At 45.8% G+C, this 19601-nt stretch overlaps 1 protein-coding gene across 17 annotated transcripts in view; it reads left to right on the forward strand.

The window, feature by feature from the left end:
• The window catches only part of EFCAB11 (EF-hand calcium binding domain 11), a 206501-nt gene that overhangs the window by 79384 nt on the left and 107516 nt on the right, over positions 1–19601 (forward strand). Inside the window, exons 7-8 of one of the 17 annotated variants that reach the window (XM_088839381.1) lie at positions 10748–10842; positions 12281–16257. The exons of 15 other annotated variants lie outside the window; for them this stretch is intronic. In XM_088839381.1, coding sequence (XP_088695507.1) covers positions 10748–10838 — 91 coding nt within the window. In that variant the 3' untranslated portion in view covers positions 10839–10842; positions 12281–16257. Of the gene's footprint in view, positions 1–10747; positions 10843–12280; positions 16258–19601 lie in introns of those variants that run through there. One more of the 17 variants, XM_088839376.1, reaches the window with a different exon arrangement.

Here is a 19601-nt window from a genome sequence, read left to right on the forward strand (position 1 = left end):
TGACTCACTGGAAAAGACTCTGATGCTGGGAAAGGTTGGGGGCGGGAGGAGAAGGGGACGACGGAGAATGAGATGGCTGGATGGCATCACCGACTCTGTGGACATGAGTTTGAGTGAACTCCGGGAGTTGGTGATGGACAGGGAGGCCTGGCGTGCTGTGATTCATGGGGTCGCGGAGAGTTGGACACGACTGAGCGACTGAACTGAACTGAACTGAACTGAATGCCTTCTAAAGTAGTCAGGTACAAGGAGAAAATGAGGCAAGCCAGATGAAAAGTGAATTCAGACCTTAGAGGAGCTTAAATGAATGATGCTCACGTTTGTTAATTGTCTCTCAGGTCAGTTTTAAAACAGACACTGTGTTGTAATAACCATTAGATAAAATAATTGTCCACAGTGGACCTATTGATTGCTATCAAAAATGTTCTCCATACTTTTTGTGTAAAACATTGAAAATAGATTTAGATCTTCATATGGTTTAATATTTTAAGAACGTATATTTTAATTCAGTATGATAAAAACAAGTCTGTGAAAATGATTACTTAAAAATATGATTTAGGAAGGCATTTGGCAATGATTTCCATCTTTCATTTTCTTATTTTGGATATAAGTTGTTGCTTTGTACATATTTAATACTTTATTTAAAATATTTAGAATAGCAGGTAAGCATCCAACATGTTTGTAAAGTTCAAAAGCACTTTTATGTAAATAATAGCTTCTAAAGGCCAGTAGACGCATTTCAAAATAAGCAAATAAATCGATTCCGCCCATACTCAGCAGTGAAAATAGAACGCATTTCAATATATAAATTTAGATTTGACCTTGTAAACACTGAAAGCATTACAAACCCCAAATACCACAGTTACCACAGAATTCATCTGGTGAAAGACTACTGTCTCAAAATGTTCTTCAGAGTCTGTCTGAACTGCAAACTAGAATTTTCCTTCTCTCTTTTGAGAGTCTCGAGTTGTTTTCCTCTGACCCATGTAGACTGAGCACCAAAGAATGGATGGGTGCTTTTGAACTGTGGTGCTGGAGAAGACCCTTGAGGGTCCCTCGGACTGCAAGGAGATCCAACCAGTCCATTGTAAAGGAGATCAATCCTGAACATTCACTGGAAGGACTGATGCTGAAGCTCCAATACTTTGGCCCCTGATACAAAGAGCTGACTCATTAGAAAAGACCCTGATGCTGGGAAAGATTGAGGGCAGGAGGAGAAGGGGACGACAGAGGATGAGTGATGCTGGCGAGCATCACAGGCTCAGTGGACGTGAGTCTGAGCAGACTCTGGGAGTTGGTGATGGATGGGAGCCTGGCGTGCTGCAGTCCACGGGGTCGCAGAGCAGGAAAGCTTAGCAACTGAGCAACAAGGTAGTAAGCGATCAGCATTGCAGCAGTGGGATCAACATCTCCAGCAGTCTTGGAGAGAAAGCCTGGACTTCATTACCAAGGTAGAAACAAGTGAACAAAAAATGGTAATGATCAGTGTCTTCATTACTGAGTTTTGGGGCCCGATCCTCATTACTCATGATACAGTGTAGCAACTCTCTGTGCATTAGAACTTTTCCTGCTGGCTGTTGTGGGAATGATCAGTTGAGGTACACAGTTGGCTCTCAAAATAGTTACTCAGTGACTTTCTGTATGAAGGGTGCCTTTTGAGTCCCTGATAGCTCAGTTGGTGAAGAATCCACCTGCAATGCCCGACGTCCTGGCTTGATTCCTGGGTCGGGAAGATCCCCTGGAGAAGGGAAAGGCTACCCACTCCAGTACTCTGGCCTGGAGAGTTCCAGGGACTGTATCATTCATGGGGTTGCAGAGTTGGACATGAGTGAGAGGCTTTCACTTTCCCTTTGAGACAGTGTTCGGAGTCCACTTGTCAGCTCCTGACCAGTGACTGTGGCTCTTCCTGATCTGTCTCTCTCCCTCCAGCGTCATTTCCATCCTAAACTAGCCTGCATTCCGCCATCTGGGAGACTATTCTGATTTCAAATACAAGCACATTACTCTTCCTGCCTAAAACTCTTCAAAACTCTACAGTGGCTACCGATTTTATATACATATATATATTTGTTGTTGTTGTTTGTTTGTCTGTTGTGTTTTTTGTTTGCTTTCAGCCAAGTGGCCCAGCATGTGGGATCTTAATTCACCAACAAGGGATCAAACCCGTGCCCGATGCAGGGAAAGCATGGAGCCCTCACCCCTGGACCTCCAGGAATTCCTCTGATTACACAATTAGATCGCCTCAGTTCAGTTCAGTTCAGTCGCTCAGTCGTGTCTGTCTCTTTGCGACCCCATAGACTGCAGCACTCCAGGCCTCCCTGTCCATCACCAACTCCTGGAGTTTATTCAAACTCATGTCCATAGAGTTGGTGATGCCATCCAACCATCTCATCTTCTGTCATCCCATTTTCCTCCTGCCCTCAATCTTTCCCAGTATCAGGGTCTTTTCAAATGAGTCAGCTCTTCGCATCAGGTAGCCAAAGTATTGGAGTTTCAGCTTCAACATCAGTCCTTCCAATGAACAGTCTGGACTGATTTCCTTTAGGATGGACCAGTTGGATCTCCTTGCAGTCCAAGGGACTCTCAAGAGTCTTCTCCAACACCACAGTTCAAAAGCATCAACTCTTCGGCGCTCAGCTTTCTTTATAGTCCAACTCTCACATTCATGCATGACCACTGGAAAAACCATAGCCTTGACTAGACAGACCTTTGTTGGCAAAGTAATGTCTCTGATTTTTAGTATGCTGTCTAGGTTGGTCATAACTTTCCTTCCAAGGAGCAAGCATCTTTTAATTTCATGGTTGCAGTCACCATCTGCAGAGATTTTGGAGCTCCGGAAAAATAAAGTCAGCCACTGTTTCCACTGTTTCTCCATCTATTTGCCATGAAGTGATGGGAACGGATACCGTGATCTTTGTTTTCTGAATGTTGAGCTTTAAGCCAACTCTTTGACTCTCCTCTTTCACTTTCATCAAGAGGCTCTTTAGTTCTTCACTTTCTGCCATAAGGGTGGTGTCATCTGAATACCTGAAGTTGGTATTTCCCCTGGCAGTCTTGATTCCAGCTTGTGCTTCATCCAGCCCATCCAGCCAGGCATGCCGCATGATGTGCTCTGCATATAAGTTAAATAAGCCTGCCTGCCTGCCAAGTCGCTTCAGTCGTGTCCGAGTCTTTGTGACCCCGTGGGTTGTAGCCTGCCAGGGATTCTGCAGGCACGTCTGCTAGAACGGGCTGCCGTTGCCTTCTCCCAGTTAAATAAGCAGGTGACCCTACACAGCCTTGAAAGACCCCTGTCCCGGTTTTGTGCCGGTCAGTTCCATTCTGGTTCTAACTCTTGCTTTCTGACCTGCACACAGGTTTCTCTGGAGACGGGTCAGGTGGTCTAGTTAACCCTACCTCCCTTTGTTTTACCAGCTTTAACTCATCTCCGGCTGCATGTAGGTAACACATTCGGCAGGATGTTTTAGCTTCAGATTGACCAGGGGGAAATGCAGCAGATAGCCAGAGTACAAACTGAGAGAAAGCTGTTAGTATATGAAAAAGCCTCTCATTCATGCGAATGTAAAGGGGGAAACGTGTTAAATGTGAGTAAATATGTAATATGTGCAACGTAAGACTTTGCTCGTCCTGCAGAGCCCCTAAAACTTTCTTAAAGGACAGTGAAGAAAAATACATCTTCCTCAACACCTCAGGACCCAGCTCATGAGCTTGGTCAGTTCCTAAAGCCTTCCTGAGTCGGGAGCCGCGTCCACAGGCCTGTCAGGAAGCCCTTGCCCCAGCAGTCTCTGGTCTTCAGCCCTAGACACACAGTGATAGGGCAGCTTCCCCCTGGCCTTTCTGAAAAATAAGTACAAATTGCAAGAAATGCAGTACAGGTCGTGAGCCGTCAGTACATTAGCTGTGACACTGGGAGATCTGATGGGACTCAGGAGGAACAGGTGTAAATTGCAGGATAATATCAAGGGGAGGTCAGTCTGTTAGTAATGCAGGGAATGTGACGGGTTTAAAGAAAGGCATAAATTACAGGGTAATGTAAAGCAGAGGTCAGTACATTAGTAACACGAGAACACCGGCAGATTTGGAAGAAAAGGTGCCAACGGTAGGATAATGTAAAGTTGGTGCTTCACTGTGCAGAGGAGCGTACACCTCGTCAAGGAAGCATGCTGGCCGTCCTGACCGTGGCTGGGAGTGTCAGTATTTTTGTCATTTGATTTCGCAGCAGATCTTTATGTTTTTTAGAATTATTAATTAAATTCTAAGTGAATATTGCAGAGAAAAATTATCATGCTTGTTTAGTACAGAAAGAACCGAGTCAGAAAGATTCCCCCAAAGCCTCTGAATGTGTGGACCAGTGAAGCACCTCAGCTCTAATAAATGTGTGTCTTTGGGAGACACCTTCCTGCACATCGTCACACGTTCTTCCACAAGTCTCTGTCACTTCTGGGTTCAAGATGCCATTTAAAACATTGTAAATAAACATTTCAGTTGACGTATGGCAGATAGTGATAGAGCACGGGAAATCCTGGACCTCTTGTTTCTGCATATCTTATGAGTAAGGCACTGACTGCCTTTGGTCCCACATTCCCTTTTCAAGAATGTTTGTATAGCAAGCATCCTTGGAAGATGGAACTAGTGTTTCTTCCCAGAACAAAGGGCAGGCATGCCTACCAGCTGCCCTAAAAGGCTCGGGCTCTGCAAGCTCAAGGCCCCTCCCCTGGGTGCAGCTCTGTGTGTGATGGGCACCTCTCCGAGCCCGTCCACATCGCACCCTCCCAGAATCCGGAGACTCGGAGGCCGGCACCAATGCACGGTGCTCGCGCTACTTGCTGAGCTGTTAGTTATGATGTCCTTTGTCTCTGAGCCGGGAAACCTGGATCTTCTGCCGGCATCCATGGAACTGGTGGGCTACTTTGGTAGCTTGCAGTGAGACTGAACTGTCAGATCCTTCACAGTTCTTAAGGGTTTCGTCAACAAGGATGGGATGCTGGCAATGACATGGCTTTCTGGAAAAATGATGAGGAAGTCACGGTTCTTAACAAAAGTTGAACAAGTCCAGGGGACTTGGTAGCAGACGTGCTGACCGAGTTATACAGTCACCCAGGCAGTTGACCAGTCTCTGGTCCTTGTTGGTGAAGAGCTGTTAGGGACGTAGCTGCGGTGGATCCACAGACAGCTGTCCAGAGACGGCTGGCTGTGCTTCCTCTGCTTCAGGCGGAGGGCTTCCCCACCGACACAGTGGGCGGCCCGAAGTCCTCATCATACAAGCCAGAAATGACGAGTACACTGGTTCCTATTGAGTGGGCAGAAAGTTCTACCCCGTTCCAAATGAGAGCTGTGTAGACAGACGCCTATTCTGAGAATGAAGGAAATTTTGTGACCGCTGCGGGCAGGTACCACGAGACTCCTCAGGACTTTGGCCGAGTCTCCAGGGAAATGAAGGCACACAATGCCTGCTAAGGAGGAAAGACAAGAGCTGAGCCATCCTAGGCTCTGTGGCGCCCGATTCAGATCCGTTTGGAGGGCAAGGTCTCCAAGCTTTTGCAGTGTTTATGCAAACTATTGAAGGTCCATCTTGGCAAAAGAAAAAGTTGAAAAACAAGGGAATGATACATTCAAAGTTTAAGACAGCAGTTACTTCTGAAGGCAAGCACAGGGCTGAGATCAGGAAGGGAGATGCAGGCAGCTGCAGAAATACTGGCAGTTTTCTAGTTCTTGGATGGGAGTGGGCACATAGGTTTTGGTTTCATTATCAAGTTTCATGAGGTAGCTGTTTGTTAACATGTTCACACTTTTGTGTGTATCAACTATTACATAACGGATTTTTATGACCAGGTTAGGGAATTTTAGTTTATAATTAATACTGTTGGATTGCTGTGAATGACATTGCATCTCTTAGATTCCTAGATGGATTTCAGTAGAGTAGAGGATAGTGTCTTTCCTTGAGAGTGCCACCACGTCCAACAGGAAAATGGGACGTCTACACAACTTCGTGCAGGAAATCCTAGAGAGGCTCGGTGTTTGACCTTTCTTAGATCGTGTGAGTATCATGACATTTTTGCAAATGAAGCACTCTCCTATTTGCCTAAGCTAAGATCAATTAAGAGTTATTTCTAGATTCTGTTCTTTTTCATTGCTCCTAAAAGCAGACTGTAAATGTTTTCTATATTTATGGTGCTAAGGGGGCATTATCCAGGCATTTGGGACATTTAGGAAAATATTCTAGGTACTCTACCCACTTCTCTGTGCCAGGGGAATGGAGAATCCTATTTCCCTTCCTAACTCTGTCTTCTGTCTGGGAGGTGTGGGGGGAGTGAGAGTACAGGCACCCTTGAAGTCTTTCTCAGGCAGTGAAACTCTAAGGAGAATTCTGTCCTTCCTTTTTATCCCCCTGCTCCTTTGCTGGAGAAGGCAATGGCAAGCCACTCCAGTACTCTTGCCTAGAAAATCCCATGGATGGAGGAGCCTGGTAGGCTGCAGTCCGTGGGGTCGCTAAGGGTCGGACACGACTGAGCGACTTCACTTTCACACATTGGAGAAGGAAATGGCAACCCACTCCAGTGTTCTTGCCTGGAGAATCCCAGGGACGGGGGAGCCTGGTGGGCTGCCGTCAGTGGGGTCACACAGAGTCAGACATGACTGAAGTGACTTAGCAGCAGCAGCAGCAGCATCTCCTTTGCAGGAATGATTGCTGCTCCTTGCTGGCGGCTGAGCCCCACAGGAGGCGTCTGGGAGCTCTCCAGCCCCTCCTGGTGTGGGAGGACGGCAACTCCTCGGTCTCGCTGACCTTGAGAGTTAAGACACTAGACTCTGCGAGGTCACCCCTAGGGTGCTGTCACCATCCTACCGCTAACTGTGTTTGTCAGCCACTGGGGACTGAGCATGTTTCTGGCTTCGCGTCATTCACCCTTCCCAGCACACCCAGCATGGCTGTTATCATCACCTCCACTTTATATTTGTTTGTTTGTTTGTTTGGCTGCACTGGGCCTGGAGAGTCCCTTGGACTGCAAGAAGATCAAGCCATTCAATCCTAAAGGAAATCAACCCTGAATATTCATTGGAAGGACTGATGCTGAAGCTGAAGCTCCATTACTTTGGCCACCTAATGCGAAGAGCCCACTCATCAGAAAAGAACCTAACTCTGATGCTTGGAAAGATTGAGGGCAGGAGGAGAAGGGACTGACAGAGGCGGAGATGGTTGGATGGCATCACTGACTCAATGGACTTGAATTTGAGCAAACTCCGGAGACAGTGAAGGAGAGGGAAGCCTGGCGTGCTGCAGTCCATGGGGTAGTTCTAGCCAGAAAGCAAAGTCTGTTCTGCAGATTCTACAGCTCGTGCTTTTAGCAATGCGACAGCCTTGTCTCATTCCTTAATTCTAACAGTAACATAAGGAACTTCTTTCCATCATGAACATCAGAAGCTATGTAGTGGGAACAAGTGGGCAAGCTCTGTGACCTCCAGGCAGGGTAGGGACTTCCTGGCTGAGATCCTGTTACTCCTTTTTCTAGAGAATTTTATACTTTTCCTTCTTATCAAAACCTCGTTTTGATCTGTGTAGTTGATATTTTTGGATAAGTTGGAGTTAACTTTTCTAAAGTATGTGGAGGAGGGACACGCACCTTGGAGATGCCTTTATTTTGCTAAACGTGGTGACATTTCTTTCACGTGCATGCTTTTGTTTCTGTGAGAAAGCAAGCAGGGTGCGAACTGCGCTTCTGTCTCTGGTTTTCTCGTGAAAGCTATGCATGCCATTTTCCTCCTGATCTATAATTGGTCCCTAGGAGGGAAGTAAATTACTTGACTCAAAACCAGGCTTCAAAGGCAGAGTTTGAAGTGTCTTTCTTTACCCTGAGCTTGCAGATTTGTCTTTAGTCGGCCACTGAAAAAAATAAACAAACAAATACTTTAATCTGACTTACAGAGCACTTAAAACAAGGAAGGCGGCAGAAAAGTAGCAGGAGGCGCCTCCCCGGGGGAAACCTCAGGCGGCAGCATCCGGAAGGCAAGTGCTGCTGCTTGAGACTGGGGAGGAGCGCCCCAGGGGAGCGTCTGCAGGAGAGCTTTTGACAGGAGATGGCTCACTCCTCGGTTCTGTGGGCACCTTTGTCTCCACCTGTTCTTGTTGTCTAGTCGCTGAGTCATGTCCAGCTCTTTGCGACCCCGTGGACTGCAGCCCACCAGGCTCCTCTGTCCGTGGGATTCTCCAGGCAAGAAAACTGGAGTAGCTTGCCATGTCCTATAGCACAGCCACCAGAAAGCCACCCAGGGAATCTCTCTAGAAGGAAGGGAAGGCTCAAGGCCACAGGAGGGGGCGCCCTGCATTCGTGAGCTTCATGTCAGCCACTCTGCATAGACAACAGGGTGCGAGGTTCCGGGCCTCCCTCTACGGGCCTGGGACCCTCCTCAACCAGGGCCAGGAATATCTGCTCGTCCAGGGACGGGTCACCCTGCTGCTTGGCGAGCTCGCCCCAGGGCCGTGGGAATGGGTGGGGTCTTCTCCTCCCAAGTCACTGGGATCCTTGATAACAGCCGTGGGGGCGGCTCTGGGGTTTCTAGGGAAGCTAAACAGTGCCAGCAGCATAGGGGTGTTTATGTCTTAAAGCTTATACCTCCTTACAGAACCTTTCGGAGATGTGGGCTTCAGTAAGAGAGCGGGAGTGAATTATTTCAGCGTCGACGGTGCGGCCATCTAAGAGTCCCTGAAGCTTGTGTTCCCCACACCAGCCTTCCCCTGACACACTCGGGTGGCCTCCAGGCTGCTCGTAGATCTCAGGTCACCCAGTGGTTTTTGTCTCTGACACTCCTGTGCCATTGGAGAGTCTGATTTTTTTTTAATATTTATTTATTATTTATTTGGCTGGACCAGGTCTTCCGTGGGACACGTGGGATCTTTGCTCTTCATTGTGGCACTCATGGTCTTTAGTTGAGGCAGGCAGACTCTTAGTTGCAGCGTGTGGGATCTAGTTAGTTCCATGGTTAGGGATTGAACCCCGGCCCCCTGCATTGGGAGCACAGAGTCTTAGCCACTGATCACCAGGAAAGTCCCTAGATGTGAAGTTTAAATAGGCTAAGTGTGGGAGTGTGGTAGGTGGAATTCAAAAAAGGTGTAGATCCTGTTTGTTTAGGACAGTTATGCATTGTTTAAAACTTATCTAACACATTTTGAACAGTACTCCTCACTGACCTATTAGAATGACTGTATTAACAGGAGTTTGGTAGTGGGAATGGCAAGCAGGGTTAATGGCCAGTGGAGAGCTTCATCGTCTTTTGTTCTCTGTATATTTTATCTAAGTTCAAACAGATTTCATCATCGTTATTATTTATTTAGTTAGTCTCTGGCTGCAGCGCGTGGGCTTCTCACGAGCGGCTTCTCTCGTGAAGCACAGGCTCCACGCGCGGGCTCAGTAATCGGGGCGTATGCAGTAATCTGCAGCATATGCGATCTTAGTTCCCTGACCAGGGATCCAAGTCATGTCCCCTGCACTGGCAGGCAGATTCTTAACCACTCGACCACCAGGGAAGTCCTCAGTTCAGTTCAGCTCAGTCGCTCTGTCATGTCCAACTCTTCGCAGCCCCATGGACTGCAGCACAGCAGGCCTCCCTGTCCATCAACAACTCCTGGAGCTTGCTCAAACTCATGTCCATCAAGCCGGTGATGCCATCCAGCCATCTCATCCTCTGTCGTCTCCTACTCCTCCCGCCTTCAATCTTTCCCAGCATCAGAGTCTTTTCAAATGAGTCAGTTCTTCTCATCAGGTGGCCACAGTATTGGAGTTTCAGCTTCAACATCAGTCCTTCCAATGAACACCCAGGACTGATTTTCTTTAGAGTGGACTGGTTGGATCTCCTTGCAGTCCAAGGGATTAGGGAAGTCCTAAAAAGATTTTAAAATTCAGAATAAATGAATGTCCATTTTTAAAAATGGTTTTATTTCTTACAGTTTTTACTTGTCTAAATCACACAAAGCTATATTGAATTCTTCAGAAATCTTGGCAAATAAGGCAAAATATATAACATTAGAAAATTTTAACCCCAGGTTCTTTCTTCAAAATATTAACCAACTGCATTTTGTTAATATGCACGTAAGTAGTAATATAAAAACGAGCGTCTGTGGCCACATGAACAAACATGCATCATGTGCAGGGTGCTTCCTAGTTGCTGGGGATACAGAGGAGTAGAAGGTGATCTTCCTGTCCTCAGAAACCAGCGTATGATCTATTTGGAGAAAAAAGACCAAAACATGGAAAATAAGTAATAGCAGGTTATTCACTGCCTGTTTCCACCAAGTCTTATTTGCTCAGTCGCGTCTTAACTCTTTGTAACCCCATGGACTGTAGCCCACCACGCTTGTCTGTCCATGGGGTTCTCCAGGCAAGAATACTGGAGCGGGTTGCCATTTCCTTCTCCAGGGGATTTTTTCCTACCCAGGAATCGAACCTGGGTCTCCCACATTGCAGGCAGATTCTGTACCGTCTGAGCCACCAGGGAAGCCCTCTAGTTCCACTGCTGCTGCTGCTAAGTCACTTCAGTCGTGTCCGACTCTGTAGTTCCACTAGGTGAGATGAAATAAGCAGTTCAGAAAAGGGAGCAATTCTTCAGGGAGGGCTGGTCCTGCAGAGGAGGAGAGAGGCTCTGATCCTGTAAGGAAGGGGGGGACCTCATAGGTTGCCAATTAAGTTTGCTTTTGCAGTTGCATTTTATTTCATTTCCCCTAAAATTATTATTAGAGCATACTGTTTGATTCCAGGATTTGCTTTGGTATATTACAACGTCCTGTGGAATTGTTGGGATGCTGGGAAAGACTGAAGGCAGAAAGAGAAGAGGATGGCAGAAGATGAGAAGGTTAGCATCACCGGCTCAGTGGGACGCGAATGTGAGCAAACTCCGGGAGGCAGTGAAGGCAGGGGGGGAAGGACACGAGTCGGTGACGGAACAGCCGCGGCGGCAGGGTTGTTAGGGTCTGGTCTCACGGGCCACTTCTGACTGCGTGTTCTCCCAGACTTCTGTAATGGTTCCCTACTGTTCTTTTAGAATCATTTTACTATAATGCAATTCTAAATTTCTTTCATAGTGAGAACGAAACTATGGCCAAAAGCAAACTAGAAGATAACAGTACCAACAGGTGTATTTCTTGTGACGTAAATGTAGGGGCCATTTCTCGTCTATAAGAGCTAAAGACTGTTCTACCTACATGGTCCGTTTCTCAGCAGCTGTTCCTCGCTGCAGCCTTACATTCCCTCATGAGAATTTCGGAAAACTGAATCTGACTACAGCCAAGCTGGCAGAGTTCTTCCCTGGATTTCTTTGACATTCATTTGTTGGATTAGTCTTCAGTCAATAAATTAGGAGTAAACATGAAATCTCCGTTTAGTGTTCTTTCTTCCCATTAATCATGTCCTGTCCTCGGCTCTCCATCTCTTTCCACCAAGTCTGTGAGCGCCTGTCTTTGGCCCGTGAGTTCCTTTTGGGTAGGACTCACCGACGCCCTGGAGCTTTGAGTCACGCTCAATGAAAGCTTAGTGAATGGATGAAAACAACACTTCACACATGATTAGAAAGAAGGAATGTGGAGGAGATTAGGTATAATACACGTGTGTATGATTTTAATTTTCACATGTATTGTTTTTAAACAGTCTTTAAAAAAAAGTGTTTATTTGGTGGCCTCCGGTCCTCGTTGTAGCCGGCGGGCTGTCTGGTGCAGTAAGCGGGCCCTTAGGCTGCGGCATCAGACTCTCTCGTTGCAGTTCTCAGGCTCCAGAGCACAGACTCAGCAGTTGCAGCCCTTGTGTTTAGTTGCTGTTCGGCCCGTGAGGTCTTAGTCCCTTGACCAGGGATCGAACCCCTGCACTGCAAGGTGGATTCTTAACCGCTGGAGCACCGGGGAGCCCCCCAAACAATCCAGATTATGAAAGTAACTTCCTGCTGGTTTTTCCTAGTCAGAAGCTAATCTTGATTTGAAGGAGGCAAGATTTATGAGCCTCTCAAGGAGGCTCATATTTTTGAACATCAGTTATTTTGTAAGACGGGCCTGTTCTCTGTGACATATTAACACGTCTGATGAAGTGGGTGTTCACATTTTAAAAGATCTTTGGCTGCCTCTTCTGTGTAATTAAGTTCTTTTCAGAGCAGCTTCTACACTGTAGACGCCACATGTGTATTTCAGACTAGTGAACACAGCTAGAATCTGATCACCAGCTTCTCAAAGCCGTCCTTCATTGCCCAGCAGGCGGCTTCCTGTCAGAATTCATTTCCCATTTGAAAATCTCTCTCTGACCCGCAGACTTTTGGACACAATTCATCCTTCACATATTCGAGTCTGCCCCTTGTCATCCATCCTTAGTGCCTCAGACGCCAAAAGACCCTCTTGTAATCAGAGCGACAAAATCACTGTGAGCGTCAGGGGACGGAGAACCAAGAAGGTGTGAAGAGTTTTGTTCCCTTGATCTTTCTAATTTAAAAAATGCTTTTAGCATGCATCTATTTCTATTACTATAGTTTAAGAAATTAAAGTAATGCATGTTATGGTTGAAGCCAGATGTTTTCTCAGTTCCCTCAGTCTTTGGATAATTCAGTTAAGCTTTGGCAGTTCAGTTCAGTCGCTCAGTCGTGTCTGACTCTCTGCGACCCCATGAATCACAGCACGCCAGGCCTCCCTGTCCATCACCAACTCCCGGAGTTCACTCAAACTCATGTCCATCGAGTCAGTGATGCCATCCAGCCATCTCATCCTCTGTCGTCCCCTTCTCCTCCTGCCCACAATCCCTCCCAGCATCAGGGTCTTTTCTAATGAGTCAACTCTTCACATGAAGTGGCCAAAGTATTGGCATTTCAGCTTTAGCATCAGTCCTTCCAATGAATACCCAGGACTGATCTCCTTTAGAATGGACTGGTTGAATGTCCTTGCAGTCCAAGGGACTCTCAAGAGTCTTCTCCAGCACCACAGTTCAAAAGCATCAATTCTTCGGCACTCAGCTTTCTTCACGGTCCAACTCTCACATCCATACATGACCATGGGAAAAACCATAGCCTTGACTAGACGGACCTTTGTTGGCAAAGTAATGTCTCTGCTTTTTAATATGCTGTCTAGGTTGGTCATAACTTTCCTTCCAAGGAGTAAGTTGCAGTAAATTCAGTTCAGCTTAGCAAACAGGGCAACCCTTTGGCTGGCTCCCCAGTTACTGTGGTCTCTACACGAACTGCCCTTTAGTTGCAATAAAGTGAGTGTGAGTGATCCAGATATGACTGCTGGGGAAATTAAAATTCACAGTGGAAGAGGAATAGGTTGGGCAGGTATCGTCCAAGAAGGAATTTCATGCTGGAGAAAGTAGAAGCTTTGACTTACAAGGAGGGGAGTTGTGCCAGGTAAGGGGCACTGAGGTGGGTTTCAGCAGCGCAGGTACCGATTCGTGGGCAGGGATGGGACGTGATGAGAATGGTCTTCATCTGGCTTCAGGCTGCAGGATGAACCAGAGCTGGTGCCCGGGAAGCCATGGTAACTGTCCAGGGCTTAATCGAGGAGGTTGTTTCCAGAGTAAAGGAGACGGATGGGTGAGGAGGAAGTCAGATCTTAGGCGCGTTACACAGGAAGAATCTGATAGCCTCCAAGGCTGACTAGACAATGGGAAGCAGTGCCAAGAGAACCGTCTGTGGTGGGTGGGGAGCTGTCCATGAGCACCCAGCACCTGTGCGGATCAGGTGCTCCGTAAGGATTTGATGACTGAGTAAATGGCCTGTCTTGTATTGTGCTCCACCCTGGTGGTGGAGAACCGTCAGACTAAGCATCAGACCTGGAGATCTCCACGTCCCACCCCACACCTGTTAGTGCAGACAGAGGATTCGAGTGGGAAGCGGGCCAGGCAGAGACCTGAGAGGATGCATGTGACCGGGGGGGACCTGGGCAAGGAGAGGGCAGGAGAGAGCCCACAATCTGCAGCTCAGCGAGAGCAAGGGCAAGACGGGCTGTTTCAGCAAGACAGGGTGGGTGGAGATATCAAAAAATAAGAGGTCTAAGTTTAATTTTGTACTGGAGAAGGGCACCTTGCTGACCCTTGAGGAACCTCAGGAAAGGGGCAGGAGTGGATGCCAGCTGGCAAAGACCCTGAGTAGGGAGGCGATGTTTGTATTTTTGGTGAGACTGTAGACAAGAGCCTTCCCTCGGTTATTTCCAGCGGTGAACCCCCTTGAAGGAAACCTACTCCTTAGCTGACTTGTGTTATGTCAGAAAACGCCAGTGTGTCATTAATACCTGTAGCTCTAAAATGTACCTATTTCCACACTGTAACCCCAAAACATTATTTTTACAAACCATTTGAAGATAACATTTTTATTTTCTTTGATTCTACTCTTTCAAAATTTCATTTATCCCTCTCGGAGGTTTATTTCTAGGTCATTGATTCAGATTTCAAAACTAGCATTTTCTATGAGCTTATTTTATGCCTACTAGAGTTGAAATTCAAACATTTTCTGAGAGCAGCAGCTGAAATAGCTTCAAAGACATTTTTCATATCCACCTTGTTTTTTTCCTTTGCTGATTGTATCTTTTCAAAAACGCCCCAGATTGATAGCTCCTGAGATCTAGTATGCCTGTAGTAACAACACACGCTTTTGAGAATTGAGAAACATACTCTGTTTTTGTCCTGGTTCTTGAAGAAGTCCTTTACTCCTAAGCGAAAGCTTCCAGTCAAGGGAAAAGGTACGTAAGAACAGGAGTCACAGGACCTCGATTCACTTCCCTTCTTTGTTGTATGATCTTGGAGATTGTAGTAGAGAGTCAATTAGGTCTCTTTCCAAAAAAAAAAAAATCTCAGAAGGTCCTTGTTGTTTATCCATTTTAAATAGAATGGTGTGTCTCTGCCACTGACTCGATGGACATGAGTTTAAGTAGGCTCCAGGAATTGGTGATGGACAGGGAAGCCTGGTGTGCTGCGGTCCATAGGGTCGCAAAGAGTCAGACACGACTGAGCAACTGAACTGAACCGTGTGTACATGTCAATCTTAAGCTCCCCAAATATCCCTTCCTCCCATCCTTCCCCGGCTTCTGGCAACCATGGACCTACTGTATAGCCCAGGAAACTCTGCTCAATATTGTGTGGCAGCCTGGATGGAAGGGGAGTTTGGGGGAGAAAGGACGCATGTGTATGGATGGCTGAGTCCCTCTGCTCTCCACCTGAAACTATCACAGCATTGTATATATAATATATTATAAATATATGTCATATCAGCTATACTCTAATATAAAAGTTGGTTTTTTATTTATTTTATTTTTATTGGAGGCTAATTATTTTACAATATTATATTGGTTGGTTTTGCCATACATTGACATGAATCTGCCCCGGGTGTATATGAGTTCCCCTTCCTGAACCCCCCTCCCACCTCCCTCCTCCCCTTATCCTCCCTCTGGGTCATCCCTGCACACCAGCCCCGAGCATCCTGTAACATGCGTCGACCCTGAACTGGCGATTCGTTTCACATATGATAATATACATGTTTCAATGCCATTCTCCCAAATCATCCCACCCTCACCCTCTCCCACAGAGTCCCAAAGACTGTTCTATACATCTGTGTCTCTTTTGCTGTCTCGTATACAGGGTTATCATTTGCATCTTTCTAAATTCAATATATATGCGTTAGTATACTGTATTGGTGTTTTTCTTTCTGGCTTACTTCACTCTGTATAATAGGCTCTAGTTTCATCCACCTCATTAGAACGGATTCAAATGCATTCTTTTTAATGGCTGAGTAATACTCCATTGGGCTTCCCTGGTGGCTCAGATGTTAAAGCGTCTGCCTCCAATGTGGGCGACCCGGGTTCAATCCCTGGGTCGGGAAGATCCCCTGGAGAAGGAAACAGTAACCCACTCCAGTATTCTTGCCTGGAGAATCCCATGGACGGAGAAGCCTGGTAGGCTACAGTCCATGGGGTCGCATAGAGTCGGACACGACTAAGCAATGGAACAGAACGGAATACTCCATTGTGTATATGTACCAAAGCTTTCTTATCCATTCGTCTGCAGATGGACGTCTAGGTTGCTTCCATGTCCTGGCTATTATAAACAGTGCTGCAATGAACATTGGAGTACATGTGTCTCTTTCAATTCTGGTTTCCACAGTGTGTATGCCCAGGAGTGCGATTGCTAGATCATATGGCAGTACTTTTTTGAGGAATCTCCACACTGTTCTCCATAGTGGCTGTACTAGTTTGCATTCCCACCAACAGTGTAAGAGGGTTCCCTTCTCTCCACACCCTCTCCAGCATTTATTGCATGTAGACGTTTGGATAGCAGCCATTCTGACTGGTGTGAAATGGTATCTCATTGTGGTTTTGATTTGCATTTCTCTGATTATGAGGGATGTTGAGCATTTTTTCATGTGTTTGTTAGCCGTCTGTATGTCTTCTTTGGAGAAATGTCTGTTTGGTTCTTTGGCCCATTTTTTGATTGGGTTGTTTATTTTTCTGGAATTGAGCTGCAGGAGCTGTTTGTATATTTTAGAGATTAATTCTTTGTCAGTTGTTTCATTTGCTATTATTTTCTCCCATTCAGAAGGCTGTCTTTTCACCTTGCTTGTGGTTTCCTTTGCTGTGCAGAAGCTTTTAATTTTAATTAGGTCCCATTTGTTTATTTTTGCTTTTATTTCCGATATTCTGGGAGGTGGGTCATGGAGGATCCTGCTGTGATTTATGTGTTAGAGTGTTTTGCCTATGTTCTCCTCTAGGAGTTTTATAGTTTCTGGTCTTACATTTAGATCTTTAATCCATTTTGAGTTTATTTTTGTGTATGGTGTTAGGAAGTGTTCTAGTTTCATTCTTTTACAAGTGGGTGACCAGTTTTCCTAGAACCACTTGTTAAAGAGACTGTCTTTTCTCCATTTTATATTCTTGCCTCCTTTGTCAAAGATAAGGTGTCCATAAGTGCATGGATTTATCTCTGGGCTTTCTATTTTGTTCCATTGATCTATATTTCTGTCTTTATGCCAGTACCATACTGTCTTGATGACTGTGGCTTTGTAGTAGAGGCTGAAGTCCGGCAGGTTGATTCCCCCAGTTCCATTCTTCTTGGTTTGTTTTTTTAAAACTGCCGTGGAATTTGCTACCAAAAGAAAATAATAAAATCTCAGAATCCGTGAATATACTTTATCACTTAACTTAGTCATCAAACCTACCATATGGTATGACTCCACATTTGGAGATGTTCTGTTTATGGTTAACACGTTCTGTTTGTTTGGCTGCCCCTTTGTTTGGCTGACTCTCTTATCCTTCTAACTGCATGGTGCGTATTTTCTGGTATCCAGCAGCCCCCAGCCCCTGTGCGGATCAGGTGCTCGGTAAGGATTTGATGACTGAGTAAATGGCCTGTCGCGTGTTATGCTCCACCCTGGTGGTGCTGAACCGGCAGACTAAGCATCAGAAGCGATTATGCATTTAAAACCGTGGGGATTTCCACATCCCACTCCCCCACCCTCAGTATTTGAGTTTCTATAAATCGGCCTTTCACATCCATACTGAAAAATATCCCCATCGGTCATGCTCATGTGAGAAGCGCTGATCTACTGTGAGTTCCTGGAGGTCACACATTGTAGTTTCTATCAGTTCATTCCCGGCCCCAGGGTGATCTCTGGCAGAAAGTAGGTACACAGTGTTTGTGAACAAATGAATCTAAACTTTGAGATTAATGATAAATGATAACAAAATGCTCCTTCTTTTGGTTGCAGGTTTAACACCTTGAAACTTTAAATACCAATTTATCCTACTCATAATACAGTCTATTTTTAAAGAAGTGAATTGAATGCCCAAATTACCAGTTCTGATAAATTTTAAAATTGATGGTTTGTCACCTAGTAATTGTGGCTAGAACTCCTTTGCTTTCTTTGCTTAATTCTTACAGTTTAGCGATGAGTCATTTCCTTTCATTATTACTTGCCTTCCCATATTGTTGTTGATCAGGCGCTCAGTCGGGTCCGACTCTTTGCGACCCCACGGACTGTGGCACGCCAGGCTCCCCTGTCCTTCACCATCTCTCAGAGTCTGCGCAGATCATGTCCACTGAGTCGGTGGTGTTATCTAACCACCTCGTCCTCTGCTGCCCCTTCTCCTTCTGCCTTCTGTCTTTCCCAGCATCAGGGTCTTTTCCAAGTATCTGCACCAGGTGGCCAAAGTATTGGAGCTTCAGCTTATCATCACTCCTTCCAGTGAATATCCAGGGTTAATTTCCTTTAGGGTTGACTGGTTTGATCTCCTTGCCTTGCCGTACACCTTGTTTTAAATTGTCTTTAAGAAGTCACAACCTATCACTCTCTTTCAGTGGCATAATTCTGGTGTTTTCAGCTATAGTTTCTTGATAGGTCGTGATGTGAAGCTGGGAAAGACATAGAACCAACACTAACTCCAAGTCATCTCACAGCTCATTATCGTGTGTATCATATTTCTATGCTCCAGAGAAGAGAGATGGCTTTGGTTTTTAACTAAAAATATTATGCTATGCTGAATACAAAGCCCTTATCACTAATACCCTATTGACCTGTGTCTTATCTATTTTTGAGTAACAAATTACCACGAGGCTTAGCTGCTAAGTCACTTCAGTCGTGTCCGACTCTGTGCGACCCCATAGACGGAAGCCCACCAGGCTCCCCCGTCCCTGGGATTCTCCAGGCAAGAACACTGGAGTGGGTTGCCATTTCCTTCTCCAATGTGTGAAAGTGAAAAGTCAAAGTGAAGTCGCTCAGTTGTGTCCTACCCTTAGCGACCCCAGGGACTGCAGCCCACCAGGCTCCTCCATCCATGGGGTTTTCTAGGCAAGAGTACTGGAGTGGGGTGCCAGTGCCTTCCCCCAGTCAGTTCCTTTAATTGGTTCTTACAGTGGTTTGAGGACTTCTATGATGGTTTAAAGCTGACACAGTCCAGAGTGGAACCTTCCTGAACACCAGTTCTTCCATTAACCTTTCAGGGCTCAAAGGATTCCACCTTACATTTAGTCTGAGAGGCAACAGCTGGAACGAGATTTCCACTAGAGACCCTGAAATCGAGCAATTCGGAGTGAATTAATACGGCACCTTTTGATCTTAAGTATGATGTATTTTTGAAGAACTGGAATAGGAAGGGGCATAAAGAAAAAGCCAAGTGGAGTTAAAGGCAAGGTTAATGAATTCATGTGCCGTTACTGTATAAATACACGATTGTTTAAACAGCACCATTTCAAGTGTATACACAATATGACTATAACTTGGCACTATTTTTAAAGGGGGAAAACTGTAGTTGCTCTTTTAGTAATAAAAAGATCTGGTACATGAGCTGTATTCTACCTGCTGCCTACAAATTTTATACATCTCCAGCTAGGACAAAAACAAGCCACAAGGAGGGAACACCCACCCAAACGAACACTGACGTATACCAAGTCTTCACTTAATAATGCTACCAGGCAGGGCTTCACCTGGAATTATAACTGGGTAAGGACAACAGAAATATTACTTATTTCATACAATAAAATAGTCATTTTGCTGACACTCCATAAGGCTTAGCAGATTAAAGTAATAAACATTTTGTATCTCACGTAATACCTGTGGGTTGGGAATCTGGGAATGACTGAGCTGCTGGTCCTGGCTTCTCT

The sequence above is a fragment of the Moschus berezovskii genome, chromosome 9 (genome assembly GCF_049115385.1).
Source record: "Moschus berezovskii isolate FMDL1 chromosome 9, NW_MosBer_1.0, whole genome shotgun sequence".
NCBI classification, from domain to species: Eukaryota; Metazoa; Chordata; class Mammalia; order Artiodactyla; family Moschidae; genus Moschus; species Moschus berezovskii.